The sequence below is a fragment of the Callorhinchus milii genome, unplaced genomic scaffold (assembly GCF_018977255.1).
Source record: "Callorhinchus milii isolate IMCB2004 unplaced genomic scaffold, IMCB_Cmil_1.0 Scaffold15, whole genome shotgun sequence".
In the NCBI taxonomy this organism is placed as follows: Eukaryota; Metazoa; Chordata; class Chondrichthyes; order Chimaeriformes; family Callorhinchidae; genus Callorhinchus; species Callorhinchus milii.
In genome coordinates, this window is record NW_024704756.1 from 15,982,556 (window position 1) to 16,007,560 (window position 25,005).

The following is a 25,005-nucleotide window of genomic DNA, read 5'->3' on the forward strand; positions in this document are numbered from 1 at the left end:
GAGACCAGTTTGATTTGTATTTGTTGTACAGAGACAACAAATCACATTCAGGGTGTGAAACTCAAAAACACTCTGAGACGTTTCAAAGACGTGATAAGGCGCTGTATCAAATGCAAGGATTATTATTATTATTAACACAATAGTTTCACTTCTTAAACATCAAATGTCTCCAAAACAACAACAACATTACATTTGTATAGCGCCTTTCACGTCGGGAGGTGATATCCCAAGGCGCTGGACAGAGTACAGCATTTCAAAACCACCAGATTGTTGCTTGCTGAAGCATTTTGGGATGCTACCCCGTGTGAAGAGTGCTATATAAATGCAAGTTGTTGTTGTAACTATTATATTGTATTTCTGCAACCTTCTAACCCCCTACCAATCTGCCCGCTCCCTCCGCTCAGTGGGCTCTGGCCTGCTTCACGTCCCCCGCCTCCTGGAACTCCTGGAACTCCATCCCGCAGTCCCTCGAACCTTCAAGACCCGTCTCAAGACTCTCCTCTTCGACCTTGGCTTTGGTCACCCTCCTTCCCCCACTGCCCTTCACCCTCCCCAATCCTGACCCCCAGCTGCAGTCCGAAACATTGACTGTCCAGCGCCTTGGGGTGTCCTCCTGAGGTAAAAGGCAGTGTACAAATGTAATGTTGTTGCACTTCCCCTCCCCCCCCACCCCCAAAGCAATGGGACTGCTTTGATCGGTGCAATACTTTAGAAATGCAAACAGACCTCAATTTATTCCATTGATTTGTCAAATTTTACGGCTAAGGAATGCGAGGACTGCGATGGAAATCGCGCGCCCGCGCGCACAAACGCGCGCGCAGACCCTTCGCCCCATCAGTTTCCGTAAAGCAAAGGGTTAACCAAACGCCAACGTTGCATAGTTTAACGACCGTACACAAGGAGCAGCATTCAGATCTCCCCGAATCCAATCGCTGCGACCTACGCAACGGCGGCGGAAACCCGACGGTGCATTCAAAATGGAGAATTCGCAAAACAGTCTCTGACGGGAGAAGCGTTCGCCCTTCGTATCGCTAACTAGCACAGCCCCGACGGGGGGGGGGGAGGGAGAAAGGGGACACGACACCGACCAACAACGGTGTCTCCTCTCTATCTCCACCCTTCCCTAACCCTTCCACCATCGCGTTATTAAAACAAATGACCATCTCGAAAATGCATCCATAATTTTTTTGAAACAATAATAATAATAATAATAATCCTTTCATTTGCTGCAGCCTTTCGGCTCGAGAGGACGCTCCTTAAGCGCTCTACGGGCTTTTTTAAAAAAAAAATATATATATATAAACCGAACTGTTGTGTAGTGACTGTGCATATTGCGGGCAGAAGTGCGATGTTAAACTTGCCGCCCCCCCCGACACCCAAAAAAAAATCCTTGGCATAGTTTAACCCGACCCTCTCCCCTCTACGATTCTACCGTGTAAACATTTTTTCTCTCTCTCTCTCTCCTCGTATTATAGAAACCCGCGGCAAAGAGGAGGGCTCTCGCCACCGAAAATTAACGGGGTGAGTGGGTGGGGGGGGGGAGAAGAGGAGTCGCCATTTTACGTGTATAAAGCGAAATCTGGGCCCCAGGGCACCGACCGAGTGAGGAGAGGATTGGGGAGGTGTTTATATACCAAGGGCCCAACCTCCCACTCGCCCCCCCCCCGCTTTCCCCCCCGCCTTCCTTTTCGAAACCGACGCAAAAAAAAAGCCGGGAAAGGAAGGCCGAAAATGGCGGCGTTATATTTACCATCCTCGGGCCCAGGCCTCCCCCTTGCCTTCGCTCGCGTAAACCCGATGGTTGGTGAGTGGGGCGGTGGGGCGGGGGGGGTGGGGGAGAAAAGAGGGTCAGAGTGAGATGGCGGGGAGGGAGGGAGGGAGGGGGTATGTGTGTGTGTGTGTGTGTGTGTGGAAGGGGGTAAAAAAAATCTACCTCGTCGGCTCTGCTGTCATCTCTTCCGCGACTCCCTCAAGATGCGGCGGCTCCTCCTCCTCCTCCTCTCATCGGCGTCCGCCTCTTTTACCGCTGGGCAAAAGGGGGAAGAGGGCCCGAGTGAGGGGGTTTCTCGGGAAGGGAAAGGGGGAGGAGGAGGAGGGGGGGAGAGGGGGATGGGGAGGGAGGGAGGGAGGGAGGCGGGGAGACAAGGGCGGTTGGCAAAATTGAAGCGCTTTTCTTCCCTCTTTCTCGGGTTGCTTTACCGTTCGGGTTCAGTGTGTGCGTGTGAGTGTGTGTGAGTGAGTGTGAAGCGGCTATAACCCGGGAAGACAATACGGCGCCATCGCGTGTCTCTCACCGACCGGACAAACGCACAGCCTCGGTTCGCGCTCGTCCACCCGGGCCTCAACCTCGCTTCTGATTGGCTGCCCATCCCGCCCCGCCCCCTTTTCAGCATCGCCTGCTCCCATTGGACGAGCGCTGTCCGCCGGTGGGTCCCACCCCCCCCCCCACACACCCCTCCATCTCGACGTCCCCCCCACTCCGCAAACAATTTTTAGAAGCGATAGAACAGATGGGAGACGATTGCACGACATCGCTGTCAGAATCTTCTTTTTTTAATATTGCGTCGTCTAAATTAAATTCCTTTTCCTCTCGGCAAAGAAATCCCCCCCAAAAAAAAAGACATTAAGAAATTGGTCACTTCCACCAGGTCAAGGCGCCCGCCCTGTCCTGCCAGTGTTTGTCCAGCAGGGGGGGGGGGCAGGGACGGGCGGAGGCTGTTGCCTTGGCGACCGTGACGGACAGAGCGTGGCCCACGTGACGCCCAACGAGCACGGGCAGCCGCGTCCCGTGACGTCACCGGGCGACGCCCCGCCCACCCTCGTGGCAGGCGCTCCTCCCATTGGTTCCGTGGTCTCCCGCGCTTTGATGGACTCCCGGCGGCGTTGCCGGGTAACCCGGTTGTAATGGCGGCGTCCAAGAGATGGGGAAAGCCAGAGATGGGATGGGGGGCACGGGATGTAATATCTCAATGCTCGGCTTTCTTTCCTCGGAGCAACAAAAACAAAGTTTTTTTTCCTGCATTTAAGCAAACGTTCCCTTTTGCCGGGAAGAGAAGTGCTCCGATGCGGAAGGCCGGGACGCGTATGGCTTTTAACACATCAAAAAAAATAAATACTCATCCTTGCATTTGATATCGCGCCTTAGGATTACATCTGTGCGGTGCCTTTCACGTCGGGAGGACATCCCATCACATCTTCGAGATGTCTCGGAGCGCTTGAGTTGACTGTATATTTGTACGAGCAAAATTATATACTGATTTAGTCGAGAAAACTCTTGAGACTGAGTTCCACTTATAACGCCGAAACCAGGTACTTGGATCGTATTCAATGTCTTTGCTGTTTGGATAACATAAGGTGCAAAGCGAGTGCTGTTTTGGACAACGTCAACAACAAGTTCGCCCACAAATATACAGTCAATTCACTTTACAGTGTGTTCTGTGAAGCGCTTTGGGACGTCCTCCCGACGTGAAAAGCGCTATATCAAATGCAAGGATTATTATTATTATTAAGTTGCATTTACATAGCACCTTAAATCGGGAGAACGTCTCAAGGCACTGGATAGTCGAGGGTTTGCTCCCGAGCTGGGGAAGTTGGATACGGGAGAGGTGGGGGCCAACGGGAGGCGGGGAAGGAGGAGAAAAGACTGAAGGTGCAGTCAAAGAGGAAGAGGGTAGATCCCTGTGGACCACACATGACCGTGCGGGGGCACGAAGAGAAGCCGTTGGCAGATATGAAGTGGAGACATTGGGGTAAGAATGAAACCAGGAAATGCTGAAAAACCACAGCAGGTCAATTACATCTCAGTACATCTCTACTTCAAAAAAGAGGATACAATAGTAACATCGTCTTTATCTTTAATACAAGGACTTTCACATTAAGAAATCTCAAAATCCTTCTACTTGACGCCAAGGTCAAATTATCTTGAAGCTTTTCACAGGCAATTGCTGTCAATTTTGGTTAGTGTTAGTAGGTGCATGCGAGTGAGGTTATAAATGGGTGTGAAATTAGCCACACAGGGAGAGCACCTCCAGTCACATCCCAAACACAAGTAACTGGATTTTCTTGCTGGTGGTGCAAAAGTGTTTCAATTACTTTTGTACTATGTAGAGTTAAAAGTCAGAGAGATAGTAACACCAACAGAGATAGTACAAGATGCACAGTGTTTGAGAAAGAGAGAAGGAATCTCTACCTTATGTCCCACCGGCCAGTGTGGCAATATCCAGCACGATATCTTCAAAATTACCGCATGCAAAAATACAATTTTGTCATTTGCATATCATTTCCTCATTCTGACAAGATGGCGAAATACAATAATAATCCTTGTGTTTCAATACAATCCCTTTTGATCTCCTAAAACATTCCACTCTGAAATTGGGTACCATGGCTACGCTTGTGACATTCTGCCTTCCAGCTCAACACGCAAAAGTGAGGCTGACTTCCAGCAGCAAATGTGGCTAAACAGTGCTCATGTCTTGAAGGGAACAGTATCGAAAGGTGTACGACAAACTGTTCTAAATTTAGGTCAAGGGGAAGAGCTAGTACCATTCATTACAAGTCATGCGAATTACACATCACTTTTATATACATGTTTTGTGTTTTTTGTAATGAAGACAGTGCCCCTTCAAACACTGGTTGCAATTCACAATCAATTGACTGCACAGCACAGAGCAGTAAAAGCTCCTCAGTTGTGTTTGGCGTGGGAGAGTATTCGTTGATTGTAACGGAGGGGTGGATGAAACAGGCAAAATAATGCAAGAACAGATATGTTTTGCCTCGCAGGGCACAGATCTGTCTCTCTTCACTATAAATTACAAGATTTCATTTAGATATAGAGATGGGCATGGTGGGAGGGGAGGAAAAGGATAACCTTCATTGAATAAAGTGTTCACCCACATTAGAATATGCCTGGAGCTATTTAATTAATGTAAATACCACACCAGACAGGTTCACATCATTTAATGAAGAGCATAACCAGATGTACAAGATTGATGAAATGTAAATATTTTAGGGAAACTCACTGAAAATATTACTTCGATACTACATTTCACTAGCTGGTAAGAATTCAGCCAGGTGGAAAACAGCCCTTTCAAAGACTTGCGTCCAAATGATCAACCTAACTTTAAGGCACTTTAATCAATAGAAATTGCATCATTCCTTGAAAAACTGCATTTTTTTGGTTAAAAAAGTTTTTTTTACCTTGGCTCAGAAAAACTTCAAAAATCACCTTTTTTTCAACAACCATAATGAGGGAATCTTTCAACTGTTAAAATGAAGTTTTTTTTTTGCTGCCCAACAGTAAATGTAAAATGTAAGGCACTCTAGGTTCTCTTTGGTTCAAGCCTTCCTCCGAGATACCTTATGATTGGAATTGTTGGGAGGCAGTCTGGAACACAATTGGACTCTGCTTATCTTCACATCTCTGTTATTTTTTCAACATTGTATGTCATGGTTCACAATTCAGGCTCTGACTTGTGCTTTCAAGTTGTTAATTAACTTATCAGAAAGCTAAATGGGGGTGAGGGGAGGAAGACAGAAAAACAAAGGTTTAATACAATAATTTCCCAAACCACTAAGATTTAACTAAAACGTAAACTTCTATATTAGTAGATGAACACTAGTGTGTTCAGGCATTGTTCCCAAGTAACATTAAATCATACAGATGAAAAGATTGCAGGTTCCAATCCATGTTTGTTGATCTCAGCTGGCCTATGCTGCCTACCATTCCCCAACCCCGGTGATTGTTCCTCTGGGTTATACATGAGCAGCCGCTCAGGCCATGTATTGGAGTGCACTCAGCACGTGTTACCCCATATCCCAGTATAAGACGCAGCCCCTCAGGAGGGAAGTTGAAGGGGATGGATGGGAAGGGAGGGGGAGGAAGGAGAAGAGTTGGGAACAAAAGAAAACCAATTTGAGAGACATTCGGCTGTCTGTTTTAGAAAATGTAGCGTTTTTCAGTTACTTATATCAGTAACTCACCTGTAGGGATATCCATGGTACTTAGCTCGAAAGATCGACAACATCAGGCTGAAGAAAAACACAACCAATCCTAGTCCCGCCACACACAGAACTGCAGGGTAAAGAGCAAAGCAAGGCTGCATCAATTTTTTATTGGGGCATGCGCATACTTGTTAACATGCTCAGTCTTAATGATAGCCAGTGTCTAATGGGGATAAATTCATAACATTTGGTGAACAGCTATTGATTTTCAAGAGAAAAGCTTTTGTTCATAGAAAAGTGGATAGTTATAATTCTACCCTCCACCCCTCTCCAGACATACATACAGTAACACTTCCACCGTTAACGCACTTACTTCTTCGTTTTCCTATCTCCATGTTAGATGTTGCCGCTTCATGAAGAAGCACCATACCCAATGTAATGGCCGCATCTGCAATTGTCGGTTAAGGTACAATGTTCACCAGAGGAACAATGACTGGATCTAGGATTAAAAAGCAGAGAACCTTTCTCAGCCGTTCTGCTTTAACCTTTCATCTTGTGCTGTATCCAGGAAAGTTAACCCAATGACAGTGTTGAGTCAACAGCTCCCTTGATGGCCTGGTGGGTAAAGCCAGCACGAGCAAAACAGCTCATGCCAGATTTTACACAGAATTACACAAACTGGCCATTCGGCCCAAATAGTCCGTGCCGGTGTTTATATTCTACATGAGCTTCCACCCAATCCCATACCCCTCTATTCCCTTCTCCCGCTTGCATGCATGGATTTCCTTCGACACTTCAAACTGTTTTACAAAGGATACTCAGTAAGATGACAATATGAGTTTCAGCCACAAACTGCGCTTGACTGCTCCCATGAATGTAACTCTGTGAAAGGGGACAAATAAAGAAGGTTAAAAAGTACAATGAAAATTTTCATCTCAGATCTGAAGCTTATAAAATTGTTTACAAAACGTATGAAATGTATTTATTCAGACATTGTAAATAATTTGTAACTTTGTAACGAGTAGAATTTACATTTAGTCTCAGCTGTTAAATTTGTGCTAAATACAGATAGCAAAGTTGTTATTTTGAGCTTGCATATATATTCCAGTGGGTTTCAAAAACAATTCTGCTCTGAAAATAGTAATCCTTGCACTTGATACAGCGCCTTATCACACCCGGAAAACGTCTCAAAGTGCTTCACAGGGTTTACGGTGATGTGACGTGACTGGATATTTTGCAGGCAAACAAAAACATTGGAAATGGGGAAAAATTGTGGTGCACTAAAACTACTAGTCTGACCAGTCCACAAAAGCTTTAAATCAATAAGATTAACAAGTAACTAAATTAACAATCAAACAATTTGGGCCGTTCGAGGATTCTCTCGAGAATAAAGGTCACATACCCTTCCCAGATTTTAAGAACGTGCCGAGTTATGTGATGGTAATTCTGTTGCAGATTCTGTCTCTGATAACTTTTAGAATAGAAAACTAACTGCAATGGTCAGGTTTAAATACATTGATTTATTATCAAGTAGTTTGCAACATAAAGTCACACCCCAACTAGAACACAGACGCTATTAAATTTGAACAAACAAATGTAAGGTGGGATACTTACCACTTGGCCATTATGAGGGTTTTTATGGGCATAAGGAGGTCCCCGGATATGGTTCCACATCTGTCCAGAAGTCATAGCAAGTACAAAACACTGCATGGGAACATAAAGTTAAAAATCAGCCACTGAACTTTTAAATCTCAATTTTTCTTTTTTCCTGAGGCTTTGATAGATATTCTCAGCCATCTCCCATCAACAGACTCAAATCAACTTTGCTTTTTTGTAATTCAATTCAACCACAGGTGGACCTTACAGAGTGCTTGGAAATCTTTCGCCTCGCTTTTACTCACCAAAGCAACAAAGGCCCAGCCGTTTTTGTTGTGCAGGAAGTCAAGGTTATTCCGTCTAAGATACAGAAGTCCAGCGATAACCGCCAGTAAAAATCCCAGCATCAAGGGACCGGCATAGTTTGGGGGCCTGATCACTCTGACCTGTTTTTAGAAAAAAATGAAAGTAAGGATGTTTTTACCCAGAGTGTGCTTTCACATTGTAGTCTACTCAACCATATTTTACTGTCTGTATTACACACTCCTTTGAAACGTTCCGTTGATAACATTTAATATCGCATGCAGAATCGAGCCAACATTTTGTGGAGTCCTGTAGCTCAGTGGTTAGAGCACTCGCTTTGCAAGTGAGAGACCTGAGTTCAATTCCAGGCAGAGGGCGAAACCTCGGGCAAGTTTCCTTACTCCACACAGAGCCTAATAATAATCCCTCCAAAAACAAAAAACAATAATAAATTGGTCATTTTCAATCTACGACTGTCTGTGGGACATTGCTGTGCGCAATTGGCTGCCGCGTTCGCCCACAAATATACAGTCAATTCACTTTACAGTGTGTTCTGTGAAGCGCTTTGGGACGTCCTCCCGACGTGAAAAGCGCTATATCAAATGCAAGGATTATTATTATTATTATTATTATTATTATAATCAGGCTAATAATACTCCATTAGCATTTGATGTAGCGTCTCAATAAGCATTTCACACAATTAATTATTCTTGAAAGACAAACAGATGCAGACAAAACAAAGGGCAAGCATTACTCCACCTGTACCTGATGTCTGCGAATACATATTCTAGCCTGGTGCACTGGCTAGCGTTTCCCAACATAAATTAAATTTTTCAGCATTTCAACCTAAAATGCTATTGTATAGTGTGACTAGAACAAGAATTCTTCTGATGTTGGAAACAGCTCAGTACAGAGAGTGGTGCAGTGCAAAACCAGCCACTAGCTTACATTGATATCTGTCCTGTCAGCAATCCATCGGCCAATCTGCTCAGCTGCAAATCCTCGCACCTGAAGCTCATACGTATCTGCACGTTTGGGCTTCCCTTTAGGAGGAAAGTGCATGAACGTTGGAGCAGAATTCATATTGAGCTAGACAAGAAAAAAAAGTGTCAAAGGCATATATATTCAGTTACATTTGTGCTAACTTCATAATGGTTATACTTTTGTAAATTCGAGTTGACCAAATGCAATCAAAGAGGAGTATACCACATGAGGAGAAAATGCACACTGAACTCTGTTTTTGTGGCTCTTGTACATCAAACTCCTCACATCAACCATTGTTCAAAATCTCAGCGCAATAAAATGAAAGGCAACATTAAGCCAACCTTCTTACCTGATGAAACACATCAGAACCCTCATCAAAGTCCACCATAGCAAAGAAAAGTCTGTTTGTGAATGAGCTAGAGTAGCGCCAGGAGTTGGCCAAGATTTGGTATTCCTCATCCACTTGCCTGGGCAGAGATGGGAAATAAATGTTATCTCCAGAAAATATTGCAGCTTAGCACAAGACACAAATCAATGAGCTAGAGCCAACCGTTAGCAAAGACGAGACAGGCCCATACTTGCAAACAGTGCACTGGCGCTGTGGCTGCAGGGCAGTGAACATCACGATCATCGAGTAATTCCTCGGTGGAGCTTTAACATATCGACGGAATTTATCTCCATTCATCCGGACTACAGCTCGCCTGCTTCCCCATTCCATCAGTTGCCCAACTTTGTCGTTTAGGATGTTCTAAAACAATCAAAGGGTTATATATATATATACTGCCACAGAGAAGCCACAGGATAATGATCAGCCCGGAACTGCAGACTCCATTCCTACCCAAGAGCATCGCAACTTAACCCTCCGCACCGCCCATGACGGCAAATTTGTTACCCTCCTGCGGGGTGTCGTCCCGGAGCGCCCGACAGCGGCGGAATCTGACACCGAACCGGGGGGAGAGGGAGGGAGGGCGGGGGAGGGGACGGGGTGACCGTATAAGCACGATCAAAAAGGAAGGTTTTTTAGGTGGGATTTGAAAGCGGGGAGGGTGGGGGGCGGGCGAGACGGAGGGATTGAGGGACAGAGTCCCAGGGTTTCGGGGGCGGGGGAGAGGGGGGCAGTGGCTGGAGGTTAACAACAACAACAAGATTTCATTTATAGAGCGCCTTTCACGTCGGGAGGATGTCCCAAGGCGCTGGACAGTTGGGTCAGGACCCGAGCATTGGGGGGAAATGGTCAGGGGGAGGGAAGGGAGGGAGCGAGGAGGGGGGAAATGGTCAGGGGGAGGGAAGGGAGGGAGCGAGGAGGGGGAAATGGTGAGGGAAGGGAGGGAGCGAGGAGGGGGTAGAGAGTCGAGAGCGGAGCTGAAGGTACGGTCAAAGAGAAAGGTCTTGAGACCGGCCTTGAAGGAGGAAAGGGAGGAAGCGGCGAAGGCACTGGGGATGGCACTGTGTGGGCTCTTTTTTTGTGGGGGAGAGGATGGAGTTTAAGTGGAGTCCTGTAGCTCAGTGGTTAGAGCACTCGCTTTGCAAGTGAGAGACCTGAGTTCAATTCCAGGCAGAGGGCGAAACCTTGGGCAAGTTTCCTTACTCCACACAGAGCCTAATAATAATCCCTCCAACACCAAAAACAATAATAAATTGGTCATTTTCAATCCACGACTGTTTGTGGGACATTGCTGTGCGCAATTAGCTGCCGCGTTCGCCCACAAATATACAGTCAATTCACTTTACAGTATATTCTGTGAAGCGCTTTGGGACGTCCTCCCGACGTGAAAAGCGCTATATCAAATGCAAGGATTATTATTATTATTATTATTATAAGCCACGTTCATCCCAGACACAGACACTGACTGGGCAGAGGGTTTCCACACCAGCCGCCACACTTCCCTGTTGTACACAGACAGACAGACAGACAGACAGACGGCCATTTGCCCTTTCTCTCTCTCTCTCTCCGCCCCGAGGCCTTGCTGTTCCTCTCCCCCCACCCCGGACTCCCCCCGGGCTCCTCTCTCCCCCACCCCCCCCGGGCTCCTCTCTCCCCCCCCCCCGGGCTCCTCTCTCCCCCCCCCCGGCTCCTCTCTCCCCCCCCGGGCTCCTCTCCCCCCCCCGGGCTCCTCTCCCCCCCCCCGGGCTCCTCTCCCCCCCCCCCCCGGGCTCCTCTCCCCCCCCCCCGCTCCCCCGGGCTCCTCTCCCCCCCCCCCCGGGCTCCTCTCCCCCCGGGCTCCTCTCCCCCCCGGGCTCCTCTCCCCCCCCGGGCTCCTCTCCCCCCCGGGCTCCTCTCCCCCCGGGCTCCTCTCCCCCCGGGCTCCTCTCCCCCCCCCCCCCCGGGCTCCTCCCCCCCCGGCTCCCCCGGGCTCCTCTCTAACCAGATAACAATAACAACAATCCTAATCCTTGTGTGAGGTGAAGGCCGCCTCCGGGCCCCACAAACCTCCTTCTTCTTCTGTCCCTCCGAGGGGAGGCCGCACATGAGCAGAAACACGAGCAGCGCCGACGCCGCCCCGCTCGCACCCATCCTGCTCGGGCCGCCGATCTCCTCCTCAAGGCCTGGTCTGGGCCTCGCCTCGCCTCCGCCGCCGGCTCCCGTCCGCAGCCCGACCGAGCGAGAGCGACCGAGCAACCGCCGCTCAACGTCGGCACGCACGCCGCTCAACGTCAGCACGCACGCCGCTCAGGGCCACGTCGAGTCGAGCGCAGGCGTTCGCCCGACTCCACGTGCTCGGCGCAGCGTCACGACGTACAGGGAACGTGACCCCGCCCCCCCCCCGAGCGCTGTCGTGTCAGCTTGTGATTGGAGGGTCCCAGAGAACCAATCAGTCTCTTCCACTGAGTACCTTTGGCTCTGCTGTTGACTTGAGTTGAGTTGACCCCCACCCCCTCCCCCCTTACCCCCCACCCCCTCCCCCCCACACCCCCTCACCCCTTACCCCCCCACCCCTCCCCCCCCACAGCCCCTCACCCCCACCCACCCACTCCCCCTCCCCCCCACACCCTCCCCCCACCCCCCTCCCCCCACCCCCACCCCCTTACCCCCCCACCCCTCCCCCCTTACCCCCCCACATCCCCCCACACCCCCTCACCCCACCCACCCGCTCCCCCCACCACCCCCTCACCCCCACCCACCCCTCCCCCCACCCCCTCCCCCCCACCCGCTGCCCCCCCACACCCCCTCCCCCCCACACCCCTCCCCCCACACCCCCTCCCTCCCACACCCCCTCCCCTTGTGTTGTGTTGGGTTACAATAATACACTCCGCCCTATCGCGGCGTCTTCCCGCCGTCCCAAAGCGCTTCACGGGATTCGCTCCGAAGTGCAGTGACCGTGCGTTTTGTGGGCGGGCGACACGCGGCAGCCGCGACCCACGGGAAAGAGTCCTGGACTGAGCGGCCCCAAACGATTTTCTTTTATACTGAGGGATTATGAAGCCGTTCGCCGATCGGCTAACAACCGGGTCTAACAACCCTCGTCTTTGGTCCGTTCGTCGAGTTCTGTGCTAACGGTCGCCAGGTTTGCCTCACGGTCGCTGTTCGGTTTCGTCTCGGGTCAGTCGGGTGTCTGACACGTCCAGAAACCCATCACCGGGTTATTAAGAGTATCCAAACTAAACATTCCACCTATGCATAGAAATTCCTGTGTATTGGATTGGAATGTGCACTCTCTCCCTCTCTCCCTCTCTCTGGAGGGACACCTTCTGTTTACCAAGTTCTGGAGAGTATTGATAAATATGAAGCTGAGTTGAGTATTTCAACACAATGCTCCATTGTATGTGCTGTGGTGAACATCTTCTTCGTGACCTAAACTAAGCACGTCCTGTATCTGAACCATAGATAATTAAAACACTTTGCGAAGTTGTGAGAATTTCAGGACAGCGTTTACAAAAAACAATGTTTGGGAATATCCATTTTGCATGTGTTACTCATTAGCAATGTTTTATTCTACATGAAGCTTGCTTACATAATTTTATCCACTTAATGCATCATATTCTGCCATGTTAAATGGTGAGTTTTTCCACTTTTGATGTATCGGATGCCTTTGTCTTTTACAACAGAATTCATAATTCAATGTACTCATTTATATACATTATGGGGTATGACTGATAATATCTCTAGACTTTGTTGACGTCCATGCTTCAGAATAGCACTGCATGGGGAGTCTTTTTCATTTATTTTGAAAAATTGTTCTACTGAAACCAACTGCGTTTGCTCCAGTTGATTTATTATTCCAATGTTAATTTAAAACATTCCTATCCACTGTTTCAAAGCAACTGGTGCAGGGGACGAGAGAGGTTTTTCTGTGTGAGATCATCCCAGAGTAAAAACCCTTGGTGATGATGATTGCCAGATGATTGAATAAGATGTATGCCAACATGCCCTCAAGCTTGACAAGATTAGCTTGCACCTGATAGTATTGAACCTTTTGTCCATAAACTCTTTCCCTCTGCATATTTGCTCTCAATAACTCATACTTGTAATCTTGGCTCTGTAAATGTGTTAGCTTTACTTCTTTGGCCATCTGACTCTCATTCTCTCTGTGATTCTCCAAATGCACCTTATAACTGTTGGGTGAAACAGGTTGAAGGTGATAGAGAGGCATTCAGCCGAGGCAAAGGGTAAATAAGTAAGAGCTTGAGAGGCAGGTAAGGCAGGGTTAATACTCCTTGCATTTGATAAGGCACCTTATCACATCTTTGAGACGTCTGAAAGCCACTTCACAGAATATACCGTAAAGTGACTGTACATTTTGTGGGCGGAACATTTGGTTGTACACAGGGTTATAAACATTTGGGTAAGGGCCATGAATGTAATCAATATCCTTTCTCGAGAGTCGCTCCCGAGAATGCTTCAACAGACTGCACCGAAGTGTCATAAAATGTGAGTGTGCGCCTATCATTTTGTTGTTCAAATTCTGCGTTAAATATTTGTCTGTAGAAAGAACCGGCCTTTGGCCACATGAGGGCACCATAACCTCCAGAAAACATTCATAGCTCGGTGTTAAACAGTGTTACACCGGCTGCTAAAAATGTAATAGCAATCCTTGCAGTTTGGTATAGAGCCTTATCACGTCGTTGAAACATCTCAAAGCGCTGCATTGTCGGAGGTGCACTATTTGGGTGAGATGTTAAACTGAGATCCCGTCCATGCCTGTTCAGGTCGACGTTAAAGATCCTGGGTTGCTATTCAAAAAGAGAAAGGAGTTTTTCTCTCCCAGTGTCCTGGCCGACAATCTCCCCAAATGAAATTGTTCATTCACTTCATGGCTGTTTGTGGGATATTTACGTGTGCAAATTGGCTGCTGTGTTCGTCTGCCAAATGGAGTCATTACACTTTATGGTAAGATCCCGTGAAACACTTTGAGATGCCTCCCTGATGGGAAAGGCACCATATCAACTGTAAGGACTATCATTATGTTCCTCATAACCTCCCCCGCCCACCACCACTCCACACATATCGATCATGAATGTCCACGCTGGAATCATCCCCCCACCCCCACCGCTGCCCATGCTGGAATTTCACTCCACCTGTGAAAATAGATGGCAGTTTGCTCTGCCACAAAAGCATATTTGCTTACAGTCAAATCATTGGTTAATCAGCTCCTGAGAGTAACTCCTGTATGTCATTTCCCTGTATCCCAAAGTTAACTTCACAACATCTGTATCTATCTATCTACAATTGCGCCTCTGCTATTCAAAACCTCTGCAAAAGCGCACTGGAAGTGCACTGGTTCGGGGAGAGGAGACGCGGAGAGTGAAGGGGATTTGTGACCAAAGATGAATCCATTCCTCAGAAGCTCGTAGCTGCTCTGGATTTCGGAAATTGGATTAGACTCAATCTTGGGCCAAGGCCTGACCGACAAGGAGCAGCACATTTCAGATGACGAATGGGTGTTGAACCTGTGCCAGTTTAAACAAAGCTCACCTCATGGGTAGTTTTATACAGGGTTCACATCAGACACACACCAATGTGTAGTAATGTAATGGCACCTAAAGTCAGCAGGACAAGAGAGCACAGATTCATTGTTGCGAAGGCCAATTTCACGACGGACACCAGGAAATATTTCTTTAGACAGATGGTAATTAACATCTGGGTTAATTAACAGGAAGGGTTATGATGCTGGTGCTGGATATTAAGAAACAGCATGATGCTGTAACGGGAAGATGGTTGGATCAAATGGACTGAAGAGTCTTCTTTAATCACACCTCTCTTATTATAATATAATTGTTAAATCTTGCATTTGATATAGCACCTTATGACCTCATCAAAACGTTTCAAAAGTATATTTCTAGGTGAACGCTGCAGCCAATTTGTGCACAGCAAAGTCCCACAAATGGCCAATTGCATCTCGCTTCCCTTTTCACATAGAGCCACAGGATCTTTAACATCCACCTGAACAGGCAGACAAGACCTCAGTTTAACGTCTCATCGGAAGGACGGCACCTTCAACAATGTAACACCCCCACTGCACTACATTGGAGCGTCAGTTCAGTCTATGGGATTCCAAGTCCCGACGTGGGGCTTGAACCAACAACCTTCTGAGTGAGTGCTACCGACTGAGCCAGGCTGACACACCGTTGATTGGACTCAGCACCGTGCCTTGTGTCCGATTTGCTAGATACGCTGCAGATGCCATTTCCCATTAAAATTCCCTGCTTTGAGATTTTCAAAAGTGCCGCCATCATACGTCACAGGCCTTGGCGGTGTGGACCGAAAAACAACCTCCACATCTGTACCCCGGAACTGTGCTGCTCACAGCTGGTTTGATAAGATGGAGCAGCTAGGCTCAATAAGCCCACAGGGATTCAAACACAAAGCACACATTGTGTTGCCGGGCATCAAACTAACTAATCCATCCGTGCACACATAGACATAGCAGACATCATCCAATTCCATGTCTGTTGCATGAATTGGCATGTCTGGCAAAAGGCCACAGATCAAGAGGATTTGAATCAGGCCTCCCATTTACACCAATTCCGATCTTCTATTTTACTGGTATCAGGAGGTTGGAGCTTTCACTTTGATCCCTCTCTGGAACAGGTGCTCACACAGATCTGACACAGTGTGTATTTATGGCATTATATCCGATTCTAACAGTTGTAACAGGGCATTAGATCAAGCAACGGCGGGGACTTTGAGCTCACAGTTGAGGCTGGCGTTCCGACACAGAGCTGGGGCAACGCTGCAATGTCGGCGATGCTGTCCCTCGGATGAGACCAAAGTCCTGTCTGCCTGTTCAGGTGGACAGGAAAGATCCCGCAGCACTATTCAAAAAGAGGAAGGTTTTTATCCCCCTGGTGCCCTGGCTGACAATCAAATAGCTAATTCGCTTCATGGCTGTTTGTGGGACGTCACTGTGCGTAAATTGGCTGCCGCGTTTGCCTACAGATGCGGTCACTGCACGTTACAGTAAATCTTGTGAAGGGCTTTGAGATGCATCGACAACGTGATAAAAGGCTGTGTCAAATGCGAGGATAATAATTATCATTTTGGTGAAGTGGTGGTGGTCGTGGTGGGGAGGGAGAGTGTGTTGCAAGCAACGGAGTTTATATTACTGTAATCCTTGCCTTTCACTTCAAGCAGAGGACACCTCAAACCATACAGGGTTAGTGACTGTGTATTTGCGCTCTGGTATGCTATATTAAATGCAAGTTGTTGTCACTTGCAGAATGCGGAAGCCAATTTTGCGCACAGCAATGGCTGCAGTTTGTACCAACAAAGCGACTGACATCCCACCACCTTCCCACCTCCCACTCCACCCCCGCCTCCAGTGGATAACCATCCCATCGTGTTTCCAGTTCAGTTCCTCTGACAAGCTGAGCATGTGTTTGGGATTAAAATTAACAAAAGGGGGTTCGTTCGTGGTGCTCGTGACTGATCATGTCATTCTACGCGGAGGCTGCGGGTCCCAGCAGAGTGTTGACACATGGTTCCAATTGACAGAGGTTAAAGCTCCCCCAGAAACCCCTCCACCCTTCGCACAGCCCCACCGGCCTTACTGTGTTACTGTCAAAACAGCTCCAGTCTTGCAACCATCCGCCATAAAGCAAACGGGAGCAGGAGAGGCAGGAGAAAAGTTTTTTTTTGGTTGCAAGGCTGATCACGGGTGATTTGCACTTGTCCTTTTGCCCTGGATTCACCTCTAAACGGCAGCGACAGAGAGAAAGAGAGAGAGAGAAAGAGACACCCCAAATTCCGCCTGGTCTCAGACTGTCAGACAGCTTCTGCCCTGAAATCTGCGGCAAATTCTCAACAGTTCTGTCTGAATTTGAATCCGGTTCCTTTTTCACATCTGCAAAGAACTGGCTTCTAAATTTACGAGTTCTCCACCAACTTTCAAGGCAAATGGTCTCGCAGGCTGAGACCAGGTGGATTTTCAAGCCTCCAAGGTCATTTTTTCCCACCTGATCCTCTGTGAACCGTCAGCTGATTTTTATTACTATTATTGCTCTCATTATTACAGTAATAATTCTAACGGTGCAGACAGATCTCTCTCTCTATCCACTGGCGGGAGGCGGGGGAGACACAAGTGATGCAAGCACACACATACCCACTCACCCACTCACACAACACACACACTAATTTTCACTCACTCACACGCACACGTACCCACAAACACTCTTCATTCACACACACACAGGCACACACACACTCATACGCATTTGCACTGAGATCCGCCAATTGACTAACAACTGGGTTCCTACTTACTAGGTTAACAGAGGGGTGTGGGGTAAGGAAACTTGCCTAAGGTTTCACACCGACCGGGAATTGAACCCGGGTCCTCTCACTTGCGAGGCGAGTGCTCTAACCACTACACAAGTGGGGCTGGGCATACCGTGTTGGGAGTATTTCTAGGCTATCACCAGGCCTGCACATTTTCACCTCACGTTCTCAGATTGTTAAATGAATCAGTGGTATACTCCAGTGTCCCGTCATTGGTAGAATTTGTCATCACCCATTTTCAGAGGTATGTTGCCGCACTGTTAACTTAAGTGCTGACAATTACTTGGTCCGCAACCTGCCATTGAGATACACCAGATCCTCCCCCGAACGGGTGAAGCGAAGGAATATCTCCTCGCCCGCCTCTGAGCGGTTCCAGGGATCTTTTGCAGAAGCAATGAGCTTTCTTTCCCGATCTAGGAGCAAAGCCAAAGACAACAGATACAGCAGTGACACAACAGGCGTGCACAATGAGGTCTGGTCCATGTAAAGGCTTTTTAATGGTTGGCAGATTAGTATCGAATGAATGGCGAGTTAGAGCGGTTAAAGTAGCAATAGTTATGAAGTCAGAGCTGGAAAGTGGGATTAATACTAAATGGTGATATATCATAACAGTCACTAAGTACACTTTATACTAAAATCCTGTGAAATGCTCTTGACGATGCGATAAGACTCTGTATCATCAATATCATCATTGTCATTTTATTTCTGGCGGTGGTGGAGGATTGTGCTTAATCCTTGCATTTGATATCACGCCTTATCACGTCTTCGAGACTGTAAAGTGATTTGACCGGTACATTTTGTGGGAGACACGTGTTTGGGTAAAAGAGGGAAACTTTTCTGCTTTTGGCCTCAGTTATCAGCGCCAAACACTCCCAAGTCATGTACAAAAGCAGCGCATGTGGAATGATGGTGAAAAAAATGTAATGTAGCTCGCAAGCCAAAACCCATTCCTTTCCCAGCCTCCGAACAATTCACCCGATTGTGTAGCAAGCAGTAACTCACTCACTGGGGGAAGAGACGAACAGCAGGTAACATTTCCAAGCAAACAAAACAATGGGAAACGTCCAGCTAATGCCAAGGTAATCCCACAGAACTCCGGGACACTGAATCAATCAACTATCACGATTCATATCAGTCAAACCCCACCACTAGCTGTCGTTGATCCCAGCAGCACCAAATCTATCATTGTAGCAGGGTGAACAGTTGAATTGGCCATTTGATCTTTCATGTCTATTTTATGTCTGTGCTTAGCCCTCGTAGCCCTCAATCCTGTTCTTCACCAATTCGCTATTTAAAAAAAAAGATACACATATCTGCACCTCATTCATACATCATTCCTCAACCATTCTTCCCAAGTGGGTTTTACACATATCTGATGTTCGGTAAGAAAAACAAACCCAGAAAAACAAACAGGTTTGCCTTTGAGATTTAATCTCATTTTCCATTCTGACGCCCTGAAGTTCTTGACTATTGTTTTGTCTTTACTATTATTTAAGGCGTTTGCGGGATTGCTGCAAGTTATTATTAGCCAGTCAAGCATTCTGAGGTCCTCTCAATGTACTAAGGTGCTTTATTAATAATAATAATAATCCTTGCATTTGGTATAGCGCCCTATCACGTCGGAAGGACGTCTCAAAGCGCTTCACAGGATTTACTGAGAAATGGGGTGACTGTGTGTACTGTGAAACGTGGTAACCCAATTGCGCACAGCAATGTCCCACAAATTTATCAGATTATTACAAACTGTCTTATTATAGAGTTTTGGAAGCTGCTTCTCGGCAGTTCTGACAACAGACCGGCTACCGTCAGCGCTGAGAGCCCTCTGGTCCCTCACCCAGGAGCCAGGAGGGGGTCTGGACTGTGAGCGTCAGCAGTCAGTGTAACTAACCACTGCACTCCAGCCCTACAGACAGAGCCAGACCGAGATTCTGTCCTCACACAACACCCCTGCAATTGGCACAAACTGCAGGGAGAATTATACCAGGAGAATTATACACACAAACCCAGGTATCAATTTACCATTGGTATCAGTTCAGTGGCTACATATCGATTCACAGGATTGCAAACTGGGCAATGAGTGAAAGCAACTATTGTGGTCTACCTTCCTCCAGCGCCTGTGTTTTTACACTGCATTCATAACCCTATTACATGTGAATAGCAAGTAACTCTTCACCGGGCTTTTGTGAGGACAAAGCCAGTGATCTCAGTGTCTGGCTGAATGGCTTATGTTCCCCGCAGGTTCCTGGTTCACATTCCCAAAGCCCCCAGAGTCTCAACATACTCAACACACGTTTTATAACAAAGGCCAGACTCATCTATAGAAAAACACAGGCTCAGAATGCTGGATAAGTTAAAGTAGACTTACAGCTGGAAGAAAATTGCTAAACTTTTACAGGATCGTTTTAACATACAGCTTCAGAGCAGACCAGAGCTGTCAGACAGCAAAAAAAATCATCAAAACATTAGCTTCAGCGACAGGTGTAAGTCGTGACCAAACCATATTTTTACCCATAAAAGCGCAACTATATAAAATTCAGCGTTAAATTAAAATGTGAACAACTTTGAACACAAAATCAAACCCGTCACATTTGCCTAAACTGAAGTGTAATTAGCTGTGCTGTGTTTCAAAGTGTCTCACAGGTTATATGATTGACTGTGTACTTTGTGAGCGAAACACGACAGCCAATTGCGCACAGCAATGTCCCACAAACAGCCGTGGTGTGAGTGACCAATTTTCTTTGGGGGATTGTTGGCCAGGACACCAGGTGAGAGAGAGAAACTCCCTTTTCTTTTTGAATAGTGCCATGGGATCTTTAACATCCACCTGAGCAGGCAGACAGGACCTTGGATTAACGTCTCATCTGAAGTACAGCACCTCCGACAATGCATTGGCGCGTCACCTTAGACTGTGTGATTCCAACTCCTGATGTGGGAGTGGAACCCACAACCTTCTGACTGAGACCTGAAAGTACTACCACTGAGCCAGGCTGAAGCTCTGTATCAGAGGCTGGCTAGTCTGCCCGCAGACCCTCACCACAGTGTGAATAATAACCTTTGTTTCGGATTACAGGATCCATAGGATCTGGGCTGTACAGCAATCATCAATCAGGCACTGTTACAGTTAGGAATGTTTTGTTTTATTCGCTGTGGCACTGGGTTTGGTGAGCTGCTGTTTGTGTCACACAACATTAAGCTTATGACATTTTACCCTTTGCACCAATTTGTGAGTATCCTCGCCCTGGTGGGGGGGTCTCCTTGGGGCTACACAGATGCATGTGGAGTAAGGACACCTGCCTGAGGTTTTGCTGTACTGTCCATTGTATTTATTGTATGTACTGTGCATTGTATTGAATGTGGTGTGTGTGGGTCAATGTGAAGTGCAATGTTTGCAGATGCCTTGTGGCATAGACTGGATGGTTTCACCTCGGTGTGTGATGAGTCTCTCTCACCCTAAAGTCCTTCTACCTGCCAGAGCAATCTGTCTCCTCAGCCCTGCTCTCCTGCTATAGGAAGGCTTGCACTGCAGTTGAGGAGCTGTAAATTACCCCCGCGAGCACATAAGAGGAAATCTCAACATGTACCAAAGCAGCACTCGTCATGGCTGCCAACGCTTTGACCCTGGGCTACCTGGAGGAAGGGAGGAGGATGTATGCACAATCCTATGGGGTGAATTTATCACTGGAAGGTATTTCACTGCTAACTATAACCTTATATAGACGAGTGTTTTCTCCTAGGCTAAGCCCCAGCTCCCGAAAGCCCTCAAAAAAATTAACTCTGCCTAATCTGGAGAGTTACGGAATATAACTGGAGAAATGTAGAAATTAATGAAATCCTCGATTTGATATAACGCTTTATCACGTATCATCAAGATGTCTCAAAGATCTTCACAGGATATTCTACCATGGACCAAATGACCCCTGTGCTGTAAAATCCTTTGATTGTACGAGAGATTAGAGAGAGAGCAGGGAGTTCAGAAAATAGTAAGTATAATAATAATCCTTGCACTTGATAAAGCGCCTTATCACACCGTCGAGACGTCTCAATGCGCTTCTCAGGATATATCTTAAAGTGGATTGACTGTGTATTTGTGGGCGAAAAGAGAGCGAAAGAAAGAGATCGGTGACAAAGCAACAGTAGCTTGCCAGGCTATGCGAACTATGTGGCTTCAGCTGGTCAAACCCCATTAGTTAGCTCCAACACACAACCTGGAGTCTGCTGAGACTTGGCTCTGGTCAACTTGGCACCTATCACACTTCTCAATGAGGTAAGCAGGAGGCGTCCATCAGGGGGCGAGAGGGAGAGAGAGAGAGAGAGAGAGAGATTGAGTGCACATTCCACCAGAGTCAATACAGTCGTACAGGCCAAGGGGAGGTGGAATTTTGTGTGCAGAAGCCACGGAATGCCAGAATTGTCAATATTGTCCAGCCTTTCATTTCTAAACAACTCGTCTACCCTGGTGATGAACTTGGCATCAGCCAGTCTTCGGTTTGTGAAGCAGAGGGACAGGTGAGAGCAGGATTTGCTGAAAGCCATCTATTTCCTCAGGACCACCCAGAAATCGTTAGCAAAAGCCAAATGCGAGCTTTATTTATGCCTCTGCAAGTTTCCCAAATGTCCTAGATGTAACTGCCTAATGATACGTAAAACTATGTCCTCCTACAGAGGAACTAGCCGTCTTCCAGGTGCAGGAATGTTTTAATCAGCGTGTGGCTACGTGGGTGGTCCCCTGAAGCCCAACACAAGATCATCAATGCCCTTGCCAATAGCCTAGGCGATCTGAAGGTCAGCGAATCACTGGAAGGCAACAATAAGGTAAATATTGCACCTTTTTGGAAGACTTATCGCAGCTGTTGATTCATGCATTTCTTGCTCACATTTTTTCCTCTCCAGGGACTGAAAGTTACTGCGTGGCTCACATGTCCCTCTATCGACGTCACCTTCACAGCTCCAAACCTCCAAGAGAACCCAGATAGAGTTGGGATTGGGAACACCATTGGAAACCTTGACAACGTCAACTCAAACCTCACCGCGGCAGGACAGAGGGAGGTCAGGGAGGCAGGAGTCTTTTGCTTTCTGTGCTGTTGCTCGTGGCAGACAATGTCAGAACATCTGTCGGATTGATGAGACTTCAAAGTAACTTCTAGGGAAACGAGGTTAGATCTCTAGTGAAAAAGGAGGAGGGGAGGGGAGGGAGGGGGGAGTGGGTTTGCGTGAGTGGTGAGGCGGCCAAAGGGGTCTTGATTTCTATTGAAGCGAGGGAGCGAACGAGACTGACTGAAGATCACAGAAAGCAGATGGAAAGGAGGAGCTCTCGATCCACCGGGACTGTTCGCGAGACACCTTCAAAGGGGAACCTTGTACATTGAAGGGTGGAGACCCATTGAACCCAATGATGAAATTCCCACATCTGTGATGTTCTCCACCGAGCTCAAAGCACCTCCGCATACTGGGCACATGGGGACGGGAGAGAGAGAGGGGGAGTGCCTCCTTCCCTAAAACATTCGGAATACCATCGAAACTGGATCATTCCGTCGTCAGAGCCCAGCGATAGAAGCCACTGTGATATAGCAGCCGCCATCTGCTTTCTATTAACTGTAGAATTGGCTTCTCGGCCCCGAGTAGTTTTACACACACTCAGCTTTTTGCCGCGGCCAGCAATGTATCATTAGCGCGGGGGCAGCTCAGACAATCTCGCGGCACAAATACAGGGGGAAACAAATTGCGGCTGGGTTTGTGTTTTTTTTCTCTTTAACGTGCCTGCCCATCGCAAATGGAGCCTCGGAAAAACAAACCTGGCGAGAAAACAGATATTTTCTGAGTTTCGGGGCAGCTATCATTTGTCTGGCTGTCTCTTTAGTCTAGCAGAGGGGTAATTACAAGTGAAATATTTACCATATGCTGGAAGAAAACGAGGGTCCTGAAACCGTATAGTAAACACGGGGACTGAATGGCTGTAGGCATAAGTGCAATTAATCTTGCATCCTATTTTGGTTAGCTAGGCATCTCTCACAAGTCAAGGGCTCTTCAAACAAATTGACGACATGGTAATCCCTCGAATGAAGGGCCCTGCGCACTTCAAGCCTAAATTGATGATTTGTTTAGCAAAGGGGTGTAGAAAGGCATCGGCTTAATACCCAGGTCTTCTGCTAACTGGTAACGCGCCAGCAAGGATTTAGTTACTCTCTCGGTGTGCACTAGTTGTGGAATTGTTTGTCCCTTTGCTCTGTTTCCAGCACTCCATTCTGAGGATCTCTCATTTTGCTTTTTTTTGACGTTGCAGCAGTTATAGATTCCCGTATTTTCCTATATTATACGTTCAGCTGTGACCTCTTCATCTGCGCCTATGGTCACCAACAGGAAAGTCAAAGGCAGACCCAAAGGGATTGGATTCATGTTCAGCTCCCAATAGGGACGTCTAGAAGACGTGATAAAGCACCATCTCAAATGCAAGGATTATTATTATTATTATCCAATCACTCACACACACACATCCTTATATATCTACTCATTCACAAACAAACTTTGTGCAGACTGGCTGCCACGTTGCCTGCGCAGATTACAGTCACTACACTTGACAGTAAGACCCTGAGAAGCGTTTCGAGATGTCCTTCCTGAGAGCAGAGGCGCTACACCAAAGGCGAAGATTATATTTTATGATCAGCATTATTATCAAGCGAACAGTAGCAGCGAAGTGGATTAACAAGAGCCTGGAAAACGGTAAACAGTTCAGTAGTAAGGATGGAGTCCAGTTTTGTCATCCACTTAACCCCCGCACGCCTGATTGGAGACGATCACCAGAGAGACAAGTGGTGGGACTGCACTTTAATCTCCTCTCAGCTCTTGTTACAACAAGGTGAGAGCCAACCATTGTCAGGCAGGGCAACAGATGTTATTCTGTTGGAGGCATCCATTCCCCGTCCTGGACGGCAAGTGATCAAAAAAATCCAGTTGAACAGATGTTCCTTTGGGGAATCTAAAGTTTTCCTTCAATTCCGCTCTCTCTCTTTTTTTGTTTGTGGAGATTTATCGCGTCACCGAACGCACAAAGGGATGCATAACCAGGAGCAAGTTTGTGTCCGTCGTAGCCCAGAGCTTTTGATGCAGACGGCCAGCTCTTTGTTCGACTCCCCGACTGCGAGTAAAACCGTGTTTCAAAAGATCAAGTACAAAAGAAGTAAATCACGCTAATAAAAAAAGGTGGGAGGGGGTGGGGGGTGGGGGTGGAAATCTGCTCCTTTCCTGAGGAAGAGAGGGCAGATGTTGACGTTATTTAAGAGCAAAATGTGACTCTGGGTCAAACTAACAGGATGAATGATCTCTCTCTCTCTCTTTCTCACCTGCAAGACTTCAATGTGAAGTACAAGCGACCCTACCTCTGTGACCTACTAACCCCTCACCAACCTGCCCATTCCCTCCGCTCAGTGAGCACTGGCCTGCTCCATGAACCCCTGCCCTGCCCTCCGTACCGT

General features: G+C 47.4%; 2 protein-coding genes across 3 annotated transcripts in view; both read right to left on the reverse strand.

Annotated features, from left to right (window-relative positions):
* Positions 1-2,057, reverse strand: part of atrx (ATRX chromatin remodeler) — a 65,523-nt gene extending 63,466 nt beyond the window's left edge. For both annotated transcript variants that reach the window (XM_042340739.1, XM_042340738.1), the window contains exon 1: positions 1,934-2,057. In XM_042340739.1, the coding sequence (XP_042196673.1) occupies positions 1,934-1,953 (20 nt within the window). In that variant the 5' untranslated portion in view covers positions 1,954-2,057. The remainder of the gene's footprint in view (positions 1-1,933) is intronic.
* A 2,884-nt stretch (positions 2,058-4,941) lies between these two features.
* LOC103178865 (magnesium transporter protein 1) lies at positions 4,942-11,488 on the reverse strand. The gene is made up of 10 exons (XM_042340784.1): positions 11,255-11,488; positions 9,402-9,571; positions 9,173-9,290; positions 8,788-8,928; positions 7,842-7,982; positions 7,555-7,644; positions 6,759-6,822; positions 6,314-6,388; positions 5,980-6,070; positions 4,942-5,505 (listed from the first exon to the last, which is right to left on the reverse strand). The coding sequence occupies exons 1-10, from the start codon at positions 11,336-11,338 to the stop codon at positions 5,490-5,492; spliced, it is 990 nt and encodes a 329-aa protein (XP_042196718.1). The 5' UTR covers positions 11,339-11,488; the 3' UTR covers positions 4,942-5,489.
* Between the last annotated feature and the right edge of the window lie 13,517 nt (positions 11,489-25,005).